Here is a 20,316-nt window from a genome sequence, read left to right as displayed (position 1 = left end):
GCCACTTGATGGGAGGCTGCCTCGGGCGGCTCGCCTCGGGACATGCAGAGTACCCCACCAAATGGGAAGAACAAAACTTAGCTATAGGTTAGGAACCTAGGTATTTGCTGTTCAATGAAAACGAGGCTTGCATGGTCGAAGTTGGACCCGTGTCTTGCCGTAATGTTGGTGCTGGATGCTCGGAATGCGTCAAGATTCAACGCTCGAAACTCGAAGCCAAAGCGACAACGCCGTTGGCCAGAGTGCCCCACCCCCTATTATTACCCCACCTGACTTTTGGTTCCATGTCAATGCCACATCAGGTTGCTTGCGTCCCGCTGCCGTGGCGGTTGTGGCACGAACATTCAATATTCGAGACTGCCTGGTTGCATCTGACGTCGCCGGCCCGTCCATAGGACCGCATTCTGTCCTCTAGTTCCTTCCTAAGCCACTCTTCAATCGCTTCTCTACTTTCTGTTTTGCAATCTGGTTCTCCTCCATTGATCCTGAATCTTTCGTTCATCAGTCTAGTCTGTAGCACCCTCGTTGCTGTTGCAACCTTGACTCTCTGGGTATTACGAGCAGTTCAACAAGACTTGGTCCCAACTGGCACATCCGCCGTCGATAAACCCCGTTTTGGAGGCTCATTCAGCTCAAGCACAACGTACAGCATTCTCCTTATGCGGCCGCGCTCGCTACTCATATTTACTTCATCTTTTCATAAATGCTTCGATCCATGATATATCTTGCTGCAACCTTTTGTGTGCTGCCACGACATTCAACATGAGGCTCCCATTCGAGATACAGCTTGGCCGTGTCGAATCGGTCCACAACTACGCTGGAGTGCTCGTTCCATTAGAAGAAGCACACCTTCATAGCAAGTCTGCAAGATCTGGTCGTACCGAATACGAATCACGACGAGACAGCCATGACGAGGACATCGAAGCCGGTGCGGCCGAGGGCAAAAATTCGGACAGCGAGACGCAGGGAATGTTGCAGATGGAGGCGGCAGAATACACTATCGAGGGCTTGCGAAAGGAAACGAGGAGAGGCCGCCAAGGCCAGTGGACCGAGTATGAGATCAAGTCGAAGCTTATTAATAAGGCCATTGGTGATATTGGCATGGGAACATACAATTGGCAATTGTTTGTCCTCTGCGGTTTCGGGTGGTTCGCCGACAATCTTTGGTTGCAAGGCGTGTCCCTTACCTTGCCTTCACTATCTGCCGAATTCGATATTTCAGAAAAAACGGTCAGGTACACCACAAGCGCTCTTTTTGTAGGCTTGTCTCTGGGAAGCTTCATTTGGGGCATTGGATCTGACTTTCTCGGCCGCCGAATCGCTTTCAACTTCACGTTACTCATTACTAGTGTTTTTGGAATCGCATCAGCCTATGCACAGAGCTGGGGGGCTGTCAGCTGTCTGTTTGCTGCCTTGGGATTCGGCGTCGGAGGGAGCTTACCCGTGGACGGCGCATTGTTCCTTGAGTTTCTCCCAGATGCGTCTAGTTCGCTTCTAACCTTGCTTTCGGTCTGGTGGCCAGTCGGTCAGTTGATTTCGTCTCTAGCTGCTTGGTACTTCATTGCCAACTATGCCGTGGATCAAGGTTGGCGATACTTTATTGTTTCCATTGGTATTGTCACGTTCGCCATGTTCGTCATCCGATTCTTCATCTTCCGGCTTTTTGAGTCTCCAAAGCTCCTCCTTAGCAAGGGCCGCCAGGATGAGGCCGTGGCAGTTGTTCATGGCATTGCGTACAGAAACCAGACAAAGACTTGGCTCACCTCAGAGCTCCTGGATCTGGTTGCCGCAAACGATGACGCCGGGCCTGAAACTGAAGCTTTGGGATCGCACCTCCCCATTTTATCCGGGTCTAGCGCTCTGTCCAACAAGCTCAAAAGCTTCTCGGGAGAGAGGCTAATGCCCCTCTTCCAAAACAAAACTTTGGGCTGGGCCACGGTGCTTATCTGGTTCTGTTGGGCCAGCATTGGAATGGGATATCCCCTTTTCAACGCCTTTCTGCCCCAATATTTCTCTCACGGCCACGACGGCGATCAGGGAGTAGCATCCGAAACATCGACAATCTCGGATGAGACCTACCGAAACTACGCCATCACTTCGATCATGGGGGTACCAGGCAGTGTGCTGGCCGCATACCTTGTTGACTCTCCGTCCCCTTTCTTCGGCCGTCGTGGCACCCTGGCTGGTTCCACTCTAGTGTCCGCCATATTCCTTTTCCTCTTTGTAATATTTGGAAAGACGCCCACCGCCCAGCTGGCATTTTCTTGCGTTGCTGCATTCTCACAAAACATCATGTACGGTGTACTGTATGCATTTACTCCCGAGATCTTCCCCGCTCCCGTGAGAGGGGCTGGAACTGGAGTGGCAAGCTTCCTGAACAGAGTTACCGGGTTAATAGCACCGATTCTGGCTGCGAATATTCCTGGAGATGGGGCAACAACACCCATTTACTTATCTGCTATTTTAATTTTATCGGCGTTTGTGGGTATGTGTTTGATTCCTATTGAAACAAGAGGTGCACAGCGCCTCTAAACGGCTTTCAGTTAGTTCGGGACAGGATCTGGGTCTGGGCTGCATAGATTGGCATGTGTTGGTCGACGAACGTGAAGCCAGGATTAGCGGGGACCATGAAGCGAATTGTGTATTATACGCTGTATGCGTTTACCTAACACAGGATATTGTACATTGTTGAGGCCGGGTGCTGCATATAATGGTCTATTAGATGTCAAGTCTAGCGCAAATACATCCTTCTGTGTTATACAAGTATTGAAATATGAACTGCATACGGGGTAACAAAAGAAAAGCACCCATGAAAAAAATATTTACTATCGGTTCCCCTTTGCACCGCTGGGAGCATCTATTCTTCGCTTCGTAAACGACTTGCCCATGGCATCTCTGACCATGGGATCCGCCCGAATGGTATTTTGTACAAGCCACTCCCTCATCTTGCCCTGCAAGTTATGCACGCTGGCCGTGTCGCCCTTGAACGGCGCAACCTCCATGTCCATCAACCGTCCCGCATCGGCATCAAGCTGCTTCGACAACGTCTCGAGGCGCACCAAGCTCTCCCGCAGTGACTTTTCGTCATCCGCAGCCGTTGCCTTTTTCGTCTTGGAGCTCTGCACCAGCAAGGGTCCTATTTGCGACAGCGCAATGTACACCGTCAAGATGAGCTTTCTCAACAGCGCTATGAACTGGAATGGCAAATAGGGTTCGCGAAACGCGACCCGCGTCATGACTGCATTGGCAAAATTTAAAACGGGAGGGAAGGTAGGCCTCGTGACGGTATGGACTTCGAAGAGACAGAGGGTCAGGAGGATGAGCCATCTGTAGAATTTGCCGAATTCCAAGTAGCCGAACAGACCGAGGATGTAAATCACGGCGGCAGCAACTCCGTAATGCGGCAGGGTGTTGTACAGCACGCCCCGCGTGACAAAGTCCTTGATGGTGGCGCACTTTTCCCAGCTATTTATGTCACTGCCGAACCGGTCGTAGGCGAATCGCTTCGCGGCGTCCTGGAGCGTGTCCGAGGCAAGCTTCAGTTGGATGAAGAGTTTGGAGGACTCGGCAGCTTCCTCGACGCTCGTCTTGTCCGGGTGATGCAAGGCAGCAAGCCTGCGGAAGCGTGACTTGACCTCGCGGTCGGTGGAAGAGAATGGCACGCCGAGGGCTGAATAGTAGGTGGACTCGCGGCGAAGGTCGTGGTCTGCTTCGTAGATGGTGTAGAGGAGGTACGCGGTTACGACGAGGATGTGGATTCGGCGGCGATGTTGGGCGTAGCGTGGGGTGCCGGCTTGGGGTTTGGGGTCGCCGGCACGGATGGTGATGCCGTAGTAGATGGTTTGGACCCAGGACGATGCGAGCTGTGAGGAGTCAGTGGGTGGTTCGAGGAGCGAAGGGGAAGGAGGGGGGAAGGTTCGTACGCCGGGAAGGAAGGACCAGCCTATTAAGGAGAGGAGAGCCGACATGGTGAGCGACGAAGCATGACGATGCTGTGTTGGTAGAGGCGGCAGCAGTGTTGATGATTGTCAGTTTGGACGTTCTTGTCGGACGCTTTTAAGGACAGAGTGGCGTGCAAGATAAGATAGGCCGGTGCCTGGCGGGTACCTAAGCGGCAGTGGCTGGTGGGGTGGTTGCATGTGTACACATTGCTACAAACATCAGCAGCCAGATCCTTGCTCGCCTGCTGAGCGCTTCGTGCAAAACTAGAAGGGATGTATGGTATACGAATGTTATATTTCACACACAGTTTTGCTTATTTGACGGTGAGTTTCTACGAGTTCATTAGATTGGCCTTGTCCAGGAGTATTCGCAGTCTCGGCGTTGCATTCGTAGTTGCCGTGCGTGGCTATTTTTAGCCGAGCATTGAAAGAAGCCAAGTCGACGTTTGTCCAACTAAGGACAAGGCAGACAATACTCTTTCTCCAGCCCATTTTCTCGTCCTTCCGGCGGGTGTCGTGAAAGACTTTTTTGCATTTCGGACAGCAAGCCCAACAGTGCTCGACGGCTGCCCCCTTTCTTATATGTATCGGGCACAGTGCACACCACTGCCGCCGAATCAACCAAACGCAGCCCGCATTGCCCAACGCCATTCCAGCACTTCGCAGTGTGTGCTTTGGTCGAGCTGCACGTCAGAACTGTCTTCAAAAACAGTCTGGCAGGTCATGAGGCAGCGAGCAGTCACCAGTCTAGGTCAGTTGAGTCGTCATTTTCAAAACTCGCGATGGACGGGAAATCGTTTGATGTGTGCAGGTCTTTGTTTCTCGTGACCTCTGCAGACGACACTACCTAAAAGTACTCCCGTACTGATGATGGACCTGGGCGCTGCCATTTATCAAGTGGATGGACTACCACTGTCAAAGCACCAGGCAAAAGCGCAGCACCAGGCCAGGCTCCTAAGCGCCGGCCTTCTCCACACTCGGCGCGCTGGAACGTTGAAATCCTGAGATCTGGTTGCAATTGCAGCCACAGCAGGGGGGGGCTTACGTACCGCCGCAGCCCGTTGTCGCAAATCTCGGCGGCCCAGGCTGGGACCATGTGGTGCGGGTGATGAATTGCCTCGCCTCGTTGGCCAAACCTCCTTCAGCTACGGCTCCAAAGTTGAACTCCCCCGCAAATGCCATCCTGGCTGGGTTGACGTGCCCGACTGAGACTTGGGCACATGGGTCATGGAATGTCTTGATGGGCTGGCCCATCTGCAGGCCGTTCTCGAAGAAGCATATAAAGCTGCTGCGCAGGTTGTCTTCGGTGCGCGTTGGTGGCCGATTGTGTCGTGGGCTTCGGTACGTCGTTTGTTTCCATCACCACCGCCATTATCTCGTTGGAATTCATTGAGTGAAGCCCAAATCCCTAACGCGCGTGTCATACCACGAAAGCTTCTACGAGTTGTGCCCTTTACGGCAACAGTCCTAGCCGCATGTAACGGCCACAATGAGCTCTGCGGCAAGAGATATTCAGAGGTGACGTTTGTGGGAAGCCACAACAGCGCTTTTGTCGGCGACACACCTATGCACAACCAGTATGTATCGGTGACGGATCAGTTGAACCTTGGCGTGCGGTTCTTGCAGGCACAGACGCATAACAAGCTCGGAACTATTGAGATGTGCCATACCTACTGCTGGGAATTGGACTCGGGCACGCTTAAGAAGTACCTGCAGGAGATTGCAGACTGGATGAACAGCAACCCGAATGAGGTTGTTACGTTGCTTCTGACCAACGGCGATGCCATTCCGGTTCAGCGGTTTGACGCAGTCTTTCGGAGTACCGGTCTTTCGCAATATGTGTTCCATCCAAAGGCTGTGCTGTCAAAGGACCAGTGGCCGACGTTGCAACAGCTTCTTGACGCAAAGACTAGGCTTGTTGTCTTTATGGGTAAGCAACGATTTGGCTCTGCCGCCATCAGAATAATGCTTGGACGGTGTGCTTTGGATGGGTGTTAATACATTACGGGCTAGATTATCACTCAGATCAATCCAAGGTTGACTACATCATCAGCGAATTCGACTACTTCTGGGAGACTCCATACGGCATCACGGACAAGGACTTTCCCACGTGCAGTGTCGACCGACCAAGCACTGGGGATCCGAAGAAGCTCATGGGTATAATGAACCACATGCTGAATATCAAGATTGGCGACATCGTGTTCCCTGATCAGGTTGACACCAAGACGACTAACTCGGTCGACTCCATCACCAAGCAGGTCGACAGGTGTGAGAGCCAGGGCAAGCCTCAGCCCAATGTGATTCTGGTATGTGCGCCATACAGGTTACGTATTGCCGCTTGGTGTATCTGCCGCTGACCGCATCTTGAATAGCTCGACTATATCAATATAGGCGAAGCACACAGGCACAATTGAAGTTCAACGGTTTAGCATGACGTGACGGAATGTTGGTCGGTACATACGAGAGAACGGGAGGGACGTATCAATGTATTGGGTACATTTGCATAACTCGAGGTAATGAACATTGAAATGCATGCTATTTGCCGCAGCATTAATAGTCAGTGACGACATGACATTGGAACATGCTGCCACCTACGGAGCACTCTGGACTGACAACGGTGTTGTGCCGTGTTTGATAATATCAAAGAAAGAACGGGCTTCTATGCGCAGCCAATTGTGTAAAACACTCAGCATAACAGCATAAACCTTAGGTACCTAGGTACTAGTATGTAGCTTCCACCCTGTCTGGTATTCCTGCCACGAGCAAAGCAAGGCACCAGACTGGGTTGTGACGTGTTCATTGATATGGACGTCGCTAGCGTGAATTTGAAAAAAAAAAAAAAAAAAAAAAAAAAAGGAGCGGCACCGGCGGTCGCGCTTGCCCCTGGATCCGCGGAAACACCATGAACAGTGTCGGCGAATCAGAGCGCAGGCATTACGGCAGATCGCAACATCAAAAAAACTAGAAACACGATCTGGACAGATATGGGATCCATTTTTTGCCCTTTCGTGCCATGCAGCTTGTTCTCCATTTGTGGAGGACTCATACATGCATGGGCGTCATTACTGAACCAACACTAGGCTTCATGCCGACATGGACTTGTCGTGTTCAAAAGTTAAAAGAGGCTTGAAGGGCACGGGCGTGGCATGTCCGCATTGCATGTCATCACTACCTCTGCCACTTTGTCAGAGATGGTATTGTATGACTTGAAGTCAGTGTTCGGTACGACCAGACATGTTCACGCTGTGGAATTAGGCTGTTCAGCTACAGCCACGCGACGCCAAGGGGTCAACAGTGAACACTGAGCCGATCATTGAACACTCAAAAGTCATGCGACTCTGTGCGCGATGGCCGCCCACTTTCCCATTTGTATTAGGACCACGTCAAATCCTGCCTCTCCTTCAATCAAACCTAAATCCTCATTCTTTTCTTTCTCGGTGCGCATTGTGTGGATTCTGCTTTGGCCTCTAGCATTGTCGACACGCACGACTCCAGTATGTTGCCGAAACCGCTTTGGCGTGCGGCGTTCTTGGCTTCTGCCGGTAAGATTGCGTCCTGGCAAACACAACACTCGCGCTTCGACATCATCATCATATATGGCGTACGGCGCCGGTATGAACAATACTAACGTGTTGCCTCAGCCCTTACTCCCGCGATTCGCGCCGAGGGTGCAAATCCGCCTGGTCAATCAACCTTCATATCCGCGAGCAACAATGTCGCCTTTGCCTTTACCGTGCCCAACGACAACGACAACCCCAGAAGCACATTTTTCAGCATTCGCGTCCACAAGAAATTCACCTGGGGCGGCGTTGGCCTCGGCAGCGACGACATGAAGGGTGCATTATTCTTGATCGTCTACCAGAACGGAGACGGCACCAACGTCACCTTTTCTCCACGTATAGCCCATGGCAACTACGAGCCGTCCTTCTTCCAGGATATGCGGTGGACAGTCATTCCACATCAGACGGGTATTATTGACGACTACATGATTTTTACGGCCATGTGCACCGAGAGTTGTCGCACATGGCCGGGCGGAGACACAACTGGTGGCTACATTGACGTCTCATCGCCGGCTCAGCCAGCCATTTATGCTGTTGGTCCTGAGGGAACTCTCAAGGACGATAGCCCCAGTGCCGGATTGAAGTACCATGAAGAGTACGGCGTGTTCAATATCGACATGAGGAGGACAAGGGGTGCCGCGGATGCGCCTGTCCTAGGCAAGCACACCAGGCCTGATGGGACTGTGCAGATATCCAGTGTTACGAATAAGAGAGACTACAAGGCGGCACTGCATGCCACATTTATGGTTTGTTCCATAATTGGTATCATGGGCTTCGGCGGGATCTGGCTCTTGCCCATTGTTGGCTTGGCAAAATGGCATGCCTTGAATCAGATTGTTGCTACAATCGGCGTGCTATGTGGTTTATTTCTGGGTGTCCTGGCCAGTTTCAACTATCAGAGGGTAGGCTTTGACTATTAGTGCCCGGGGAGGGATATCATTTGCTGCTACTAACACGGGTATGTATAGTCCCGGGGCTTCAAGCACTATCATCAAGTGCTCGGTTACATCATTATCGCATTCATCTTGGCACAGTTGGGATTAGGATTCCAGCACCATTTCAAGCACCAGCGGACGAAGGCTCCCACCATGTTTGGCAAGATACACGTGTGGCTGGGAAGACTGATTCTCCTCCTTGCTTTTGTCAATGGCGTCATGTACGTCTTCTACCTGTCGTTCGCAGACTTTTCTCGCGTTTTTTTTTTGGGCTAACACATATTGCAGTGGGTTTACCTTTGCTCTGAATCGCACGTCAGCCATCTTTTTCGGGGTACTCGTAACCATTTCCACTGCTGCAGCTGTTCTGTTCAGACGATGGTGGTTTCCCATCAAGAGGCAGAAATTCCAACCTGTTGATGCGCAACAGCCACCCCCGTGGCGACAAAGCTCTGGTTACAACGCGGGCTACTCTTCAAGGCCTCCGCCAGGCTACGAGCCACCCTCACAGCAAGTTGGCTTGCAAGCCACTGGGTCCTCCTCGAATAACTCACCCTGGAGAAGCGGCGACAACAAGGATCGCGAAGACGACGAGCCGCAACTAGCAAACGCCCAGAGGCCCCGAGAGTTTGCATAAGCGTTGTCAATGTTTTGATAAGCATACTGATTGTTTCTGTTACAGCCAACAAAGCTTCAAGGCCAGCGTACGGATTTTGTGTTATTGTTCGATTATCAAGGATGGGGGACTGCATCGGGCGTTTGATTTGTAGGGTGCACAGGACATAATTAGGATGGCGTTTGCATTATTTAAAGTGCTTCCTTTTCTTTCTTAGTGAACGTATTCATACCTTAGTATCTACCCGTCTCATTATCTGGCTCTTCTTCGTCTCCCTCTAGCCAAATCTCATGCCCATCCCCCTCTTTAACTAGCAAACTCGCTAAACACGCACAGATAGCCACGCAGCTCAACAGCCAAAACACCAACCCGACATAGCCCCTGCTCAAGCCAAACCCATAGACCACGCCGCCAATGATGGGGCCGACGGTTCTCGCAAAACTACTCACGCTCTGTCCTAGGCCATGTACAGTCCCCAGCACACTTGGGTGCGGCGAGCAGTTATTAATAAGAATGGCCTGGCTTGGCAAAGCAAACGTCCTACCCATGACTTGTATAAAGAGCACCCCACAAATGGATAGCCAAACTGCCGCTCCGGTCTTGCTGTGCGGCGGCTCAGAAGTACTCGGAACGACGGACAAGTACGGGACAAGGAAGTAGGCCATCGGGAACAAAAGGAGGGAAACGCGCCAAGACATCAGCGTGCCCAGCCGCTCTGACATGCGAGGGTAGAACAAGAGTTGCAAAGCGATGCCGATGACGCCCAGGATGGCCATGGCCACACCAACCGCCTGCGGATGCATGCCTATACCTCCCGTGAAACGAAAGGGCAACCGGACACCGTGGTCCGAAGCAGACGGGTCAAACACGGGCGTCGAGAGGAACACGAACCAAAGCGAGTTAAAAGTGCCGACGTGAAACGTGAGGAAGAACTGGGCAAACAGCGTCAAGGCCACATTCCGCGTGAATATCCGCCGAAACGGCAGCCGCCATGTGTACCGCCTCGCCGGCAGCTTTCCCGGCGCCCTGCCGTGACCACCACCGCCGCCGCCATCAGGCGCGAGCTCCAGCGCATCCGACGGAATCGGCACGTATCCCGCCTGTGCGTGGCCGTGGTGGAACACGCTGCGCAGGAAACCGGCCAGACGCGAGCCCACGCGGGTTCCCAAGTCTGGGGGCGCGTCTCGCAGCGAGTCGAGCGTCTCCTCGAGGCCTAGCCACACCGCTGCCGCGGCGAGCAGGAGAAACACGCAGCTGACGATGTTGGGCGCCGCGTAGGGGAAGTCGACAAAGAAGCGGACGTGGCCGAACAGACGGGGATACGTGCCCGCTGGGTCGGACAGGATGCCACCCAGTATGGGGCCGATGATGACGCCGATGTTGAACGTCATGGGGAGCAGGAGAAATGCGCGGGCTTGGAACCTCTTTTCGCGGATGATTTCCGAGATCCTGCCAGCTTTGTTAGCACCGAAGTAAAAAAGGCGTCTTGTTTTTTCCTCCCTTTCCTTTAACGACTTTTTTTCGCAGAGATTTAGAGGGGAAGGGGGGGTTGGTCTCTTTGAGGCGGCGGCCGGCAGACATACATTGTTCTCATGACTCCGATATTCCCGTTGGTGCTGCCGCCCAGGGTGCGAAACACCAACGCCTGCCAGAAGCTCGTGGAGAAGCCGAAGCCCAGGCAGGAAAGGCTCGTGCCCAGCAGGCCGATCAGCAGGACCGTCTTGCGGCCGGCGCGGGGCGAGTCGGCGACGCGGCCCCATGCCATGGCCGTCAGGAACTGGGCCGCCATGAAGGAGGCGTGCAGCATGCCTGCCTGGCTGGATATGAGGGCGTCGGGGGACTCGGGGCTGAACCATTTCAGCTGGTAGTACATGTACGACTGTTGTGGGAGAGGAACAAGGAAGAAACAAAATTGTAAGCGTCTTGTAAGTGGCTCTCTATGGAAGGGGAAGAAGCCTACGTACCTGCAGGGATGTCTGGACCAGAGGCTCACTCATGCGAGCCAGTGTGATGATGACGAGCTGCTTTTTCCGCGGCAAGTCTCGCCAGGCGACTGGTTCTCTGGCGAGCTTCCCGGCCCGCTCCTCGTCTGTTTGTGGTTGCGTGCCGGCCGGAGGAGGCCGTTGTTGATGCCCGTCATCGCCCGGCCACACGGCGTCTGCGAGGTCAGGAGCATCTTCGTCCGGGTGCGTGTGCCTGAGGATTCCTGCATCTACCTGTTTGCAGCGGTAGGGGGGCGGTTTGTCACGGTAGGGCATGTGGTTATGAGTGATGTAGTAGCTCAGGTTGAGTAGCTGCGTTGCGTTTGCCGAACTCGGAAGTGCGGAAATGTCTTCCGGTGTTTTTTAAACAAGCGAGGACTGTCTTGTGGCTCAAGTTGCCGTCGAGTATCACAAGCCGTCGCCAAACACTATGAAAACAGAGTCTTTACAAGCAAGGGAAATGCAAGTTTACAGACGCAAGAAAAGGGAGAATAGGACTTTTGCGTAATGCCCATCGCACGCTGTCCTATTCGCCTTGGAGGTGCGGAAACCCGAATTTGGCTCACCGCACTTGGGGGACGGAAATGCCGAGTCGGTGCCGAGTTTTTTTATTGGGCACCGCGCAGCCGGCCGATCCTGCGTTGATGCCTTGCTTTTTTTAAAGCGTGGCGAAACCACATGAGAGCTTGAAATCAAGAAAGATTTGGGCCATTGCGGCGTTTTGTTTTGTTGAGAATGAAAATAGAGAAATTGAAACTTGCCCGCCCACGGAGGCGGCCGGCCGGCCGAGGGGTCAAACTGGTCCGGAACCGGCGCCCCGCGACACGCCGGTTCTCTCCATGCTGCAGACGACAATACGTGATGTGAAGTGGCTGTCTTTCTTCGGTTGTGAGTCGGCGGTTGAGTTTCGTCTCTCTTTGTTCAACTCGTCACTCTGCGTACTTGGTGAATTTTTTCCCCTCGGCCGCTATTCTACTGCGGACGAGTTGAGGGCAGGGTATTTTACAGAGCGGCCGAGAACCGTCAACCGCAGCAGCATCTCGACAACCTCCTCACCCAGACATAACTCTGCCGGTAAAACGCTGCATCTCCCCCCCGCCGCCATGACCCTCACGATCCAGGTCAACGACGCAATCCGAGTCACAGCCCAGCCCCTCACCCACGAGGCATTCCTCCCGTACGGCAGTGTCATTGCCAACCCGCGACCAGACGTCCACCCGTCTGCCTTCTCGTCGCATTCGGCGTCGCTCCCCTCCAACGCCGTCTCGGCAAACCAGGGCCACGCCATCCAGTATCGCAATGTCAGCCGCGTCAGAAACCTCTACGCCCAGTCGCCCAGTGGAAGGGCCGACGCCGTCATGAGCATGTTTGTCTGCTCGGCCCGCGGCCTCGCTCCCCTCGACGACACCCGGGACAAGTTCACCGTGCGCCTTCTCGAACGACACCCCTTCACCACGCAGACTTTCTCCCCCGTCTCCTCCACGGCAAGGCGCTACCTCGTCATCGTCGCGCCCAGCCTGGCCCCCAGCGAGGCCGATCACCATCTCCCCGTCCCGGCCGGCGACGACCTACCCGGGAGGGGGTTGCCTGATGTGAGGGCCTTGAGGGCGTTTGTTGCCACGGACGCGCAGGCCGTGACGTACGGGGCCGGCACGTGGCATGCGCCCATGGTGGCTTTGGGACCGCCCGGGACGACGCTGGACTTTGTGGTTTCGCAGTTTATGAGCGGCGTTGCCGTCGAGGACTGCCAGTTGGTCCATTTCGAGACGAGCGGGCGGGAGGCGCCGACTCTTGAGGTTGCCGTGCCGAGGGCGAGGCTGGAGAAGCTGTAAATCATCAGGACGCACCAAGACGGACCGAGTTGTCTGCTTCGGTTCTCCCCGAATATAAAAGCTGTGGTTTACTGTCAACTTGGGTCGGTAGTTGGCGCCGTGAGAGTTTACGTCCCGCCGTTGATAGGCTCTTCCCCCAATTAGCCGCCTTGACCTTGATACATGACAAAACATTATTATTAATCAAGTTTTTTTTTTTGTAAAAAAAATATATATATACAAATGATGGTGCAAGCATTACGTCTGGTAACACACTGTGTTGGTACCTAGGCCGGGGAACCGCAACTGACCACGTAGAAGGGACTTGAATCACCATGCTCTTGCAGTGGTCGTTGTCAGTATCAGAATAGAAAATAAAGTTGAAGAAAAAAAAAAAAAGAGAAAGAGAGAGAGAACTTCAACCTAATTGTCGTCGGCACATGGGCCGCTCTGAAAGATTAGTAATCTCATTTCATCAAATTTATCCTGTTTGACTTATGGACTACGCAGCAGGGGGTCTCGGCCGCATTTTCACGTATCCAACAAGTCTACTTTCCTCCTCGATATAAAACGAACCACCCCGCGCATCAAGGGGAAAACACCCCCCCATCATGGGTGTTGACAATGACGCAAGGAGCAGGCTAGACAATCTCTCTGCCACCTCGCCCCAACCAGGTGAGAACCCGTACTCGGCCTTCATTAACGCCTGCCACGACGATCCCGTCAGTCAAGCCTTTTCCCCCCACTCTGCCAACGGCAGCTGACGTCTCTGTAGGCCGAGATCCAGCTGCTCTACTCTGCGCACCGTACAAGGCGAAACGCCGAGCAAAAGGAGAAATTCCTCGCCCCCGACTTCGCCGGCCTGTCCATTGACCAGACCATCCTGCGGCTGGAGCGGCCACATGTCGAGCCCGGGTTCAAGGATGAGCGCAACTGCCTGGTGTTTTGGGCGAGGCCGCCCAACCACGTCGTGCAGTTGGCGGCCAAGTTGCAGGATTTGCTGAGGAGAGCTGCCCCGGGTTCGTTTTTTTTTCTTTTTCTCTTCCAACAAAAAATCCATGCCTGACTGACTGTTGTTGAAAAGGAACATGGCTGATGCCCACGCACCGGATGCACATGACGACGCTGGAAGTGGCATTCTCCAAAACACCCCAGGAGATAGGGGAGCTGGTGTCCGCCATGCGCCCCGGCATTCCGGGCATTGCGTCCTACACGCACCTCCATCGCGCGCGGCTGGTGAAGCCCATGGTATCGTATGATACGTCTGCCTTTGCCGTGTCCTTCCTGCCGGCGTCTGGGGAAGAGGCGCTGTCGCCGCCCCCGACTGCCCCCGACGCTCCGGCCGACACCATCGTCCAGGGCGACGGGTACACCTATCACCACCTGCGGCGGGACGTGTTTGACAAGATCCGGGAGGCTGGGCTGCAGGTCGGCTCGCGCTATCAGGTGCCCAGTGCGCACATCACGCTGGGCCGATTCTTGGATGAGGCGGATCACGACACGCCTGAGAAGAGGGCCGCGTGGGTGAATGCTGTTGACGACATTAACCGGTGGTTGGAGAGGGAGGTGTGGGATAGGAAGGATGCCGAGTACATTGGTGAATGGGTCGTTGGCCACGAGAAGGGCCTGGATGCGAGGAGTGGCACTCTGTGGTATGGCGGTGGTAGGACTATTTTGCTGGGTGAGGGATTCTAGACTACAGACGTTTGCGATAGACCAGCATAGATGGAGCCATATGAAATAATACGACAACAAACGCATCACGGCAAGTGAGTTGTCATGCTTCGCCGCGAGCGTCTGTCGTCTTTCGGTTGGCCCCTTGCGTTTGGATTCATCTCGTCATCATCACATACATTTCTTCGCCCACGTCCATCTTTTGATGGCAATTTCTTGGCACGGAAATTCTCCTTTTTTTCTTTTCATTCATTCCCTATGAACCATCCCCCCAAAAATGAGGACATGTACCCTCCTTTCGCCAGTGTCCATGATAGCCCCGAATGCCGCAAGGATAACCATAAGAAATTGAGCGAACCCGACATAATGCACTTAGAACACCAGAGCCGCACCCTTCGTCTTCTTGTCACCACTATGTTACTGTCAGCATATTCTCGCCCCCCCCGCGTGTTGAAGCGAAAAACACGTCAAAGAAAAGGGAAGGGGAAAAAAGCGTACCCCAACTCGAAGTGCTTGCATCGCTTCAGGGCCAGCTGGCACTTGGTCTTGCACTTGACGCACTCCAATCTCAGGACGACCTTCTTGGTGGTCTTGGCCTTCTTGTGGAAAACGGGCTTGGTCTGACCACCATAACCGCTCTGCTTTCGGTCGTAACGGCGCTTACCCTGGGCGAACAGCGAGGCCTTGCCAGCCTTGTACTGGGTGACCTTGTGCTGGGTGTGCTTGCGGCACTCCTTGCCCTTGCAGTAGGTGTTTCGGGTCTTGGGAATGTTGACCTAATCGCAGAAAAGAAAAAAAAAATGTCAGCCGCTGCCGTCCCCATATTTTGCCCGCATCTGATCAAGTCTTGATTCGAAGGGTGACGCGGAATGCCACCAGTCCGCGCGACAGACAGTTGTCGAAAGGAGTAGAAGTTTTTCGTCAAAATATAGAGCGTTTATGAAAATTGCCGTATTCCGTGTGCAAACATTGCACAACCGCGGCTGGGAAGCATCGTCTTCTTCCCCCCCCCCCCCCGGCCACCATGAGAGAAAGAATTCATCGGTCGGAGAAACTGTCATCGTGCGGCGGTGGGCAAAACTCGTACCATTCGATAGATGAATCAAATCGACTTGTCGTTCAAGGGTGCTGAGTTGGGTAAAAAAGCATTTGGGAGACCTACCATCTTGACGACGTTGTGCGGGTGTCGTTACTCGGGGTGTTTGGTGATGGTGAAGTTGCGAGGCCACAATGGAAATTTGGTAGGTTTTGGTGATTTCTCGCTTTGTGGGAAACTAGGGTAAACGTCCGCCTTTGATTGGATGCGGTTGGAAGGGTGGACCTGCGACAACTTTTGATGCCTCAATTCCCCGGTGTGCACTCAGAGTCCTGGGAGCTGCCCCGCAATTATCCTGAATTGGTTGTCCGCAGCGCTGCTGTAATCGCTGAAACAAAAGGACAAAAGGACAACTTGGAGAGTAGGACATGTCGAATGAAGATACTTTAGCATGAATAGTACTTGAAATAAGTAAGGCTCAGTTTTACTCTATGCTCATAGTCTTTTTCATTGATTACACGTTGATTCTTTGAAGCTTTTCACGGCGGCACCTGCAGGAAGCTAAAGCAGCACTGCCGTAGTGCCCACAAACAGTTAGCTCAGACTCATCATAGTCAACTGTCCAAAGCCCCTGGAGCAACCAGCGCACCAGACCCCACTATGATCTGGAAGGCCAACAAACCGCATGTCTCCCAGCTCATGAAGGGGACAAAGACAATACCATAGCAGTCGCTCATCATGGACCCCTATTCCGCAGAAGGTGAATTGATCAACATTCACAACCATTTCCACCAAGGCCAATATCAGCAAGTCGTCGATTTTGATACCTCGTCCTTCTCTGCCGACAATGCTCTCCCCGCGCGCGTCCTAGTCCTGCGGGCTCGCGTCGCACTTGGTCAGGCTGAGGATGTTGTCGCAGAGGTCAAGGGTGCAAAGGAGCCAGATCTGGAGGTCCTTGGCGCCTATGCCGAATACACGCTGGGCAAGACTGATTCTGCGCTAAAGACCGTTGAGAAGCTGGCTTCCTCGGCGGCTGACAACGTCACCGTTCAAGTCGTCGGCGGAACTGTCCTACAGGCTGCCGGCAAGTCAGAGGAGGCCATCGCTCTGTTGTCACAACATCAAGGAAGTTGTATGTTTTGGGGAGCTGCTGGAGCCGCAAAGTGAACGTTGAAGCTTACACAAGGAAAATAGTGGAAGCCGTGGCCTTGATTGTCCAGATCCACCTCCAGCAGAATCGAACCGACCTCGCCGTCAAGGAGGTCTCCGCTGCGAGACGATGGGCACAGGACAGCTTGTTGGTGAACCTTGCTGAGTCCTGGGTTGGACTCAGAGTGGTCAGTGACAATTTTCTTACCCGAAATACACGGAAAGAAAAAGCGACATGAAGCTGACTTCGTCATAGGGCGGTGAGAAATACCAGCAAGCATTTTACGTATTCGAGGAGCTCGCCCAAGCTCCGTCAACAGCCTCGATACGGAGTCTCGTCTCGCAGGCCGTCTGCGAACTACACCTCGGTCGTTTGGAGGAGGCACAAACTGCCCTGGAGCAGGCATTGAAGAAGGACCCAGAATACGTCGAAGCCATTGCGAATATGCTGGTTTTGACTGTAATTTCCGGTGGAGATGCATCGGATTACGCTGCGTATGTTCAACATTGTCCGAGGACGTTTTCCCTTTGGTTTGTGGTACTAACTAGAGCAGGTCACTCAAGAAGGCTGACCCCAGCCATGCGTTGCTAGTTGATTTGGAGGCAAAGAGCGCCTTGTTTGACCAGGCAGCGACCAAGTATCGTGCAAAGGTGTCTTCGTAGAGATGCTTTACAGGATTGATTGATATGAGCATAATGATAGGCGCCCATGGCTGTGAGGATTAGAAGTGTCGAATTAATAAAAGTACTTATCCTGAAGATGGCTGTGCTTCGTGGCACGAGGCAGTTGATACAATGAGCATCACGGTAACTCGATTTTTTCTTTCCTTTTTGAACAAACGCATGATATTCAGAATAGATACAAGATTGTCCCATGTCCCGTGTCCAAACGCAACCCGTTTGATCTGTGTCAATCTAGTCTAGGGTAGCACGTGAGTAAGAAGTCGTGATTATTCATCGTCTCATTCTTCAAAAAAATCATCCAAGTCCGACATGGCTCGTTCTAAAGGCGATAGCGCCTGACTGTGTCTTCTGTGGGAAGATGTAACTATCGTGGTTTTGGAATGTCTAAACTAGGGCGTCCTCAAAAGTCAGTGGTTCGATGACTCCGCTTGCAGTTTTTGGTCGGTATAGAGTCGGATCTAACCTGGAACTATATTCGTCTGTCATCAACTTTCGGTCCTTTTGTTCCGTATCTTCATGTTCCAACTCGTCATCCGAGATGGCTAGGTACGATCGAACGTTATTCTAAAACGCCCTCACCTCTCCTGGATCTCGCTGGACGAATGAAGCTTCTCCCCCATCTGACTTCCTCATTGCCAGGTGCTCCCTGGATTCAGACTTCTTTCCAGTATGCCCCGAACCGTCACATTTATCTGTTGAAAAACCAGGTACCGATGGTCGAGCTGATTGCCTGACTACCGACGTATTTGTTTTTTGAAGCTCTGTTGATGACCGCCTTTCAGGGTCTAGGCACCTGACTAGGGACGCACCGGTGAAATACTCCTTGTACTGGAGAAATGCTAACGAGTCATCTTCTATTTCGCTTGCCCCGGAAGCACTGTGATTGTAGCTCCGTGGCTCATGACAAGTTGATAGTGAGCCTGCAGAAAGATCGTGTGCCAGGTCGATGGCGTTGCTTCGTGGGGACCATGGCTGGGTGTTGGATGAAGACTCTAGCCAGGCGACAATGGATTTGACTGAGCGGCAGCCGTTTCTCTCGGGGACAACTTTGAGAGGGGTCCGTATGTCATGTTGGGAATTCGTAGATGGAAAACTGCTAGAGGGCGGTTTGACGGGTTCTGGTGTGTTGATTGTGCCCATGCTGATGCTTGGTGATAAGGGTAAGTCACAACTAAGGTGCTTAAATGCGTGGGACGAAAAAGAAAAATTTGACCTTTCCACAACAGCAAGAAACTCCAAAAACTCTTTTTGGTAATGTTTACAAGCACAGGTGCTGTCACGTTTTGTCAGTGCCTGGTACAACAACTGCTGCCAGCTGGCATAACTGTCCCTGTGAATACCAACGGAACCAAGTGCACAGGGCCCACCTCCCACGGTATACTTCAGAAAAGAAATATATATATTTGTTCAATTTACTTTAATGTTGATAAAGTTTTGCTCCCTCTATACCCAGTCTATAGGCTCCCGCGTTGTTCCCCAAGCCTTTCTTCTCAGAACCCCGTTAAGGATTTCTCTTCAACCGTTTAAACTCAAATGGCCCAGCCTTTCGCTATAATTGAAGTCGTGGATGAACATTTCATTTCGTCTTTTTTCTTTCTTTTTGCTTTCCCAGCCCCCTAGCAAGCATCTTACTTCTTGTTAGGGAACTTGGGAGCGCCAATGTCAGCGCCACGCAATTTGACGTTCAGGACACGCTCCATGGACCCGAGGACCTTTTGATCGGGAGCGGCAGTTCCTCGTTCGAAGTCAGCGACAATGCTCTGAGTGGTGTTGCATCGGGTTGCAAGATCCTTCTGTGTCATCTTGGGCTCCATCTTTTGTCTAGCAGCGGAGATAGTGTCGCCAACCAGCTTGCCGACGGTGTTGGGCTTGATGATGTCGTCGGCCCGGTCGACCTTTGTCAGGCGCTGACCTTCAGCGCCACCACTAGACTGTTGAGCACAACTGTTAGTTGAATACATTTCACTATTTGAGAAGAATTGCCACATGCATGGCTTGGACATAGCGAGATGAACTCTTATGCCGGCTACGGTATCTCGTTGCATCTATTCTTCTCGAGAGGCATCGCAAAGTGTACGTACAGCGTTGGAAGAAGCATACTTCTTTTCGGTTCCGATAACAGCGCCGCTTCGTGCAGCAGCATTTAAAGCACTCTTTCCACGGACGACAGTCTCGCGCGCCGCGGCACCAGGGCCACGGGTCTTGCTGCCAATCTTGGTGACTTGATCCCAGTCAGACATGGTGATGGTTGGTGGAGTGGCGGAGCTGTGAAGACGATGAAAAGACGGATTCAATGAGATTAGCCGGCGCTTGAGAACTGCGTTGATTCAATTATCCAGAATGGATTCAGATGCGATCTACCGTTCTGCGTTGCGAGAGAAGTTTTGTCTTCTGGTTGGGAGCGTGAAATATGGGGACTATGAGCGCATGAGCTGGACTCGAGTCAATCGGCGAGGCGGAGATAAAGGCCTTCGTGGGGTCAACCGGACAAAGGCTGTGTGCAAAGTCGGCACGAAGCGCCACCAGGCGAGTGTGTGGCTCACCGTGGAATGTGCTAGAGACATGCCAGCAAGGTGTAAAGTACCGAGTCAGGTGGGGCAGTCGCTTACCTAAGACGAAGAGACAGAGGACACACAGTTGTGGTTGTTACGCCCCTGGCACCCCTGTTAATGATGACATCCAAGGCCTTCAGCGGATGACTAACAACTGGATTTGGTGCTCATGGAGTGTTGAACGCGCTGAAACTCATTTTCGCCAGGGCGCACGCCACTGCCGTGTCGGACCGCCTCGGCACATGCAGCGCAGTCTGATCCCTCTGATCGTGCGAAGGTTTGGTGTCTGCACATCATGACATCTTGAGGCACCTTGATGGCTCAACAGCGTGACCGATGAACTCGTGGCCCGCCTTTTCGACAAGGATATCATACA

General features: G+C 52.9%; 10 protein-coding genes across 12 annotated transcripts; 6 read left to right on the top strand and 4 right to left on the bottom strand.

The window, feature by feature from the left end:
- Positions 1 to 762: 762 nt before the first annotated feature.
- Positions 763 to 2,532, top strand: J3458_005492 (uncharacterized protein; the record flags this gene model as incomplete). The annotated part of the gene is made up of 1 exon (XM_007812501.2): positions 763 to 2,532. The coding sequence occupies one exon, from the start codon at positions 763 to 765 to the stop codon at positions 2,530 to 2,532; it is 1,770 nt and encodes a 589-aa protein (XP_007810692.2).
- Positions 2,533 to 2,825: 293 nt separating this feature from the next.
- J3458_005491 (uncharacterized protein) lies at positions 2,826 to 3,968 on the bottom strand (the record flags this gene model as incomplete). Its single annotated transcript, XM_066118834.1, has 2 exons — positions 2,826 to 3,863; positions 3,924 to 3,968. 2 exons carry the CDS (start codon positions 3,966 to 3,968, stop codon positions 2,826 to 2,828), a joined length of 1,083 nt encoding a protein of 360 aa, XP_065976355.1.
- Positions 3,969 to 4,451: 483 nt separating this feature from the next.
- On the top strand, positions 4,452 to 6,769 carry J3458_005490 (uncharacterized protein). The gene is made up of 3 exons (XM_066118833.1): positions 4,452 to 5,871; positions 5,955 to 6,247; positions 6,314 to 6,769. Exons 1-3 carry the CDS (start codon positions 5,169 to 5,171, stop codon positions 6,353 to 6,355), a joined length of 1,038 nt encoding a protein of 345 aa, XP_065976354.1. The 5' UTR covers positions 4,452 to 5,168; the 3' UTR covers positions 6,356 to 6,769.
- Positions 6,770 to 7,386: 617 nt separating this feature from the next.
- Positions 7,387 to 9,322, top strand: J3458_005489 (uncharacterized protein). 2 transcript variants are annotated; one of them, XM_007812498.2, is made up of 4 exons: positions 7,387 to 7,483; positions 7,583 to 8,403; positions 8,470 to 8,657; positions 8,725 to 9,322. In XM_007812498.2, the coding sequence occupies exons 1-4, from the start codon at positions 7,438 to 7,440 to the stop codon at positions 9,071 to 9,073; spliced, it is 1,404 nt and encodes a 467-aa protein (XP_007810689.1). In that variant the 5' UTR covers positions 7,387 to 7,437; the 3' UTR covers positions 9,074 to 9,322. The 2 variants fall into 2 exon arrangements, with proteins under 2 accessions (XP_007810689.1, XP_065976353.1); XM_066118832.1 differs by having other exon boundaries at positions 7,387 to 8,403.
- Positions 9,286 to 11,310, bottom strand: J3458_005488 (uncharacterized protein; the record flags this gene model as incomplete). The annotated part of the gene is made up of 3 exons (XM_066118831.1): positions 9,286 to 10,501; positions 10,636 to 10,931; positions 11,017 to 11,310. 3 exons carry the CDS (start codon positions 11,308 to 11,310, stop codon positions 9,286 to 9,288), a joined length of 1,806 nt encoding a protein of 601 aa, XP_065976352.1.
- A 439-nt stretch (positions 11,311 to 11,749) lies between these two features.
- J3458_005487 (uncharacterized protein) lies at positions 11,750 to 13,055 on the top strand. The gene has a single exon (XM_066118830.1). It carries the CDS (start codon positions 11,874 to 11,876, stop codon positions 12,864 to 12,866), a length of 993 nt encoding a protein of 330 aa, XP_065976351.1. The 5' UTR covers positions 11,750 to 11,873; the 3' UTR covers positions 12,867 to 13,055.
- Positions 13,056 to 13,065: 10 nt separating this feature from the next.
- On the top strand, positions 13,066 to 14,747 carry J3458_005486 (uncharacterized protein). The gene is made up of 3 exons (XM_007812495.2): positions 13,066 to 13,567; positions 13,621 to 13,864; positions 13,930 to 14,747. Exons 1-3 carry the CDS (start codon positions 13,457 to 13,459, stop codon positions 14,538 to 14,540), a joined length of 966 nt encoding a protein of 321 aa, XP_007810686.1. The 5' UTR covers positions 13,066 to 13,456; the 3' UTR covers positions 14,541 to 14,747.
- RPL44_1 (40s ribosomal protein L44e) lies at positions 14,748 to 15,981 on the bottom strand. The gene is made up of 2 exons (XM_066118829.1): positions 15,682 to 15,981; positions 14,748 to 15,295 (listed from the first exon to the last, which is right to left on the bottom strand). The coding sequence occupies exons 1-2, from the start codon at positions 15,682 to 15,684 to the stop codon at positions 14,987 to 14,989; spliced, it is 312 nt and encodes a 103-aa protein (XP_065976350.1). The 5' UTR covers positions 15,685 to 15,981; the 3' UTR covers positions 14,748 to 14,986.
- Positions 15,982 to 16,235: 254 nt separating this feature from the next.
- On the top strand, positions 16,236 to 18,519 carry J3458_005484 (uncharacterized protein). Of its 2 annotated transcripts, XM_007812493.2 has the most exons (4): positions 16,236 to 16,687; positions 16,750 to 16,892; positions 16,961 to 17,199; positions 17,259 to 18,519. In XM_007812493.2, exons 1-4 carry the CDS (start codon positions 16,294 to 16,296, stop codon positions 17,365 to 17,367), a joined length of 885 nt encoding a protein of 294 aa, XP_007810684.1. In that variant the 5' UTR covers positions 16,236 to 16,293; the 3' UTR covers positions 17,368 to 18,519. The 2 variants fall into 2 exon arrangements, with proteins under 2 accessions (XP_007810684.1, XP_065976349.1); XM_066118828.1 differs by having other exon boundaries at positions 16,961 to 17,578.
- A 242-nt stretch (positions 18,520 to 18,761) lies between these two features.
- On the bottom strand, positions 18,762 to 19,933 carry MBF1_1 (multiprotein-bridging factor 1). The gene is made up of 2 exons (XM_007812492.2): positions 19,470 to 19,933; positions 18,762 to 19,319 (listed from the first exon to the last, which is right to left on the bottom strand). The coding sequence occupies exons 1-2, from the start codon at positions 19,626 to 19,628 to the stop codon at positions 19,017 to 19,019; spliced, it is 462 nt and encodes a 153-aa protein (XP_007810683.1). The 5' UTR covers positions 19,629 to 19,933; the 3' UTR covers positions 18,762 to 19,016.
- Between the last annotated feature and the right edge of the window lie 383 nt (positions 19,934 to 20,316).

The sequence above is a fragment of the Metarhizium acridum genome (assembly GCF_019434415.1).
Source record: "Metarhizium acridum strain ARSEF 324 chromosome Unknown scaffold_31, whole genome shotgun sequence".
Classification (NCBI taxonomy): domain Eukaryota; kingdom Fungi; phylum Ascomycota; class Sordariomycetes; order Hypocreales; family Clavicipitaceae; genus Metarhizium; species Metarhizium acridum.
The sequence above is the reverse complement of the archived record's forward strand: the minus strand, read 5'-3'. Positions and strand labels throughout refer to the sequence as shown.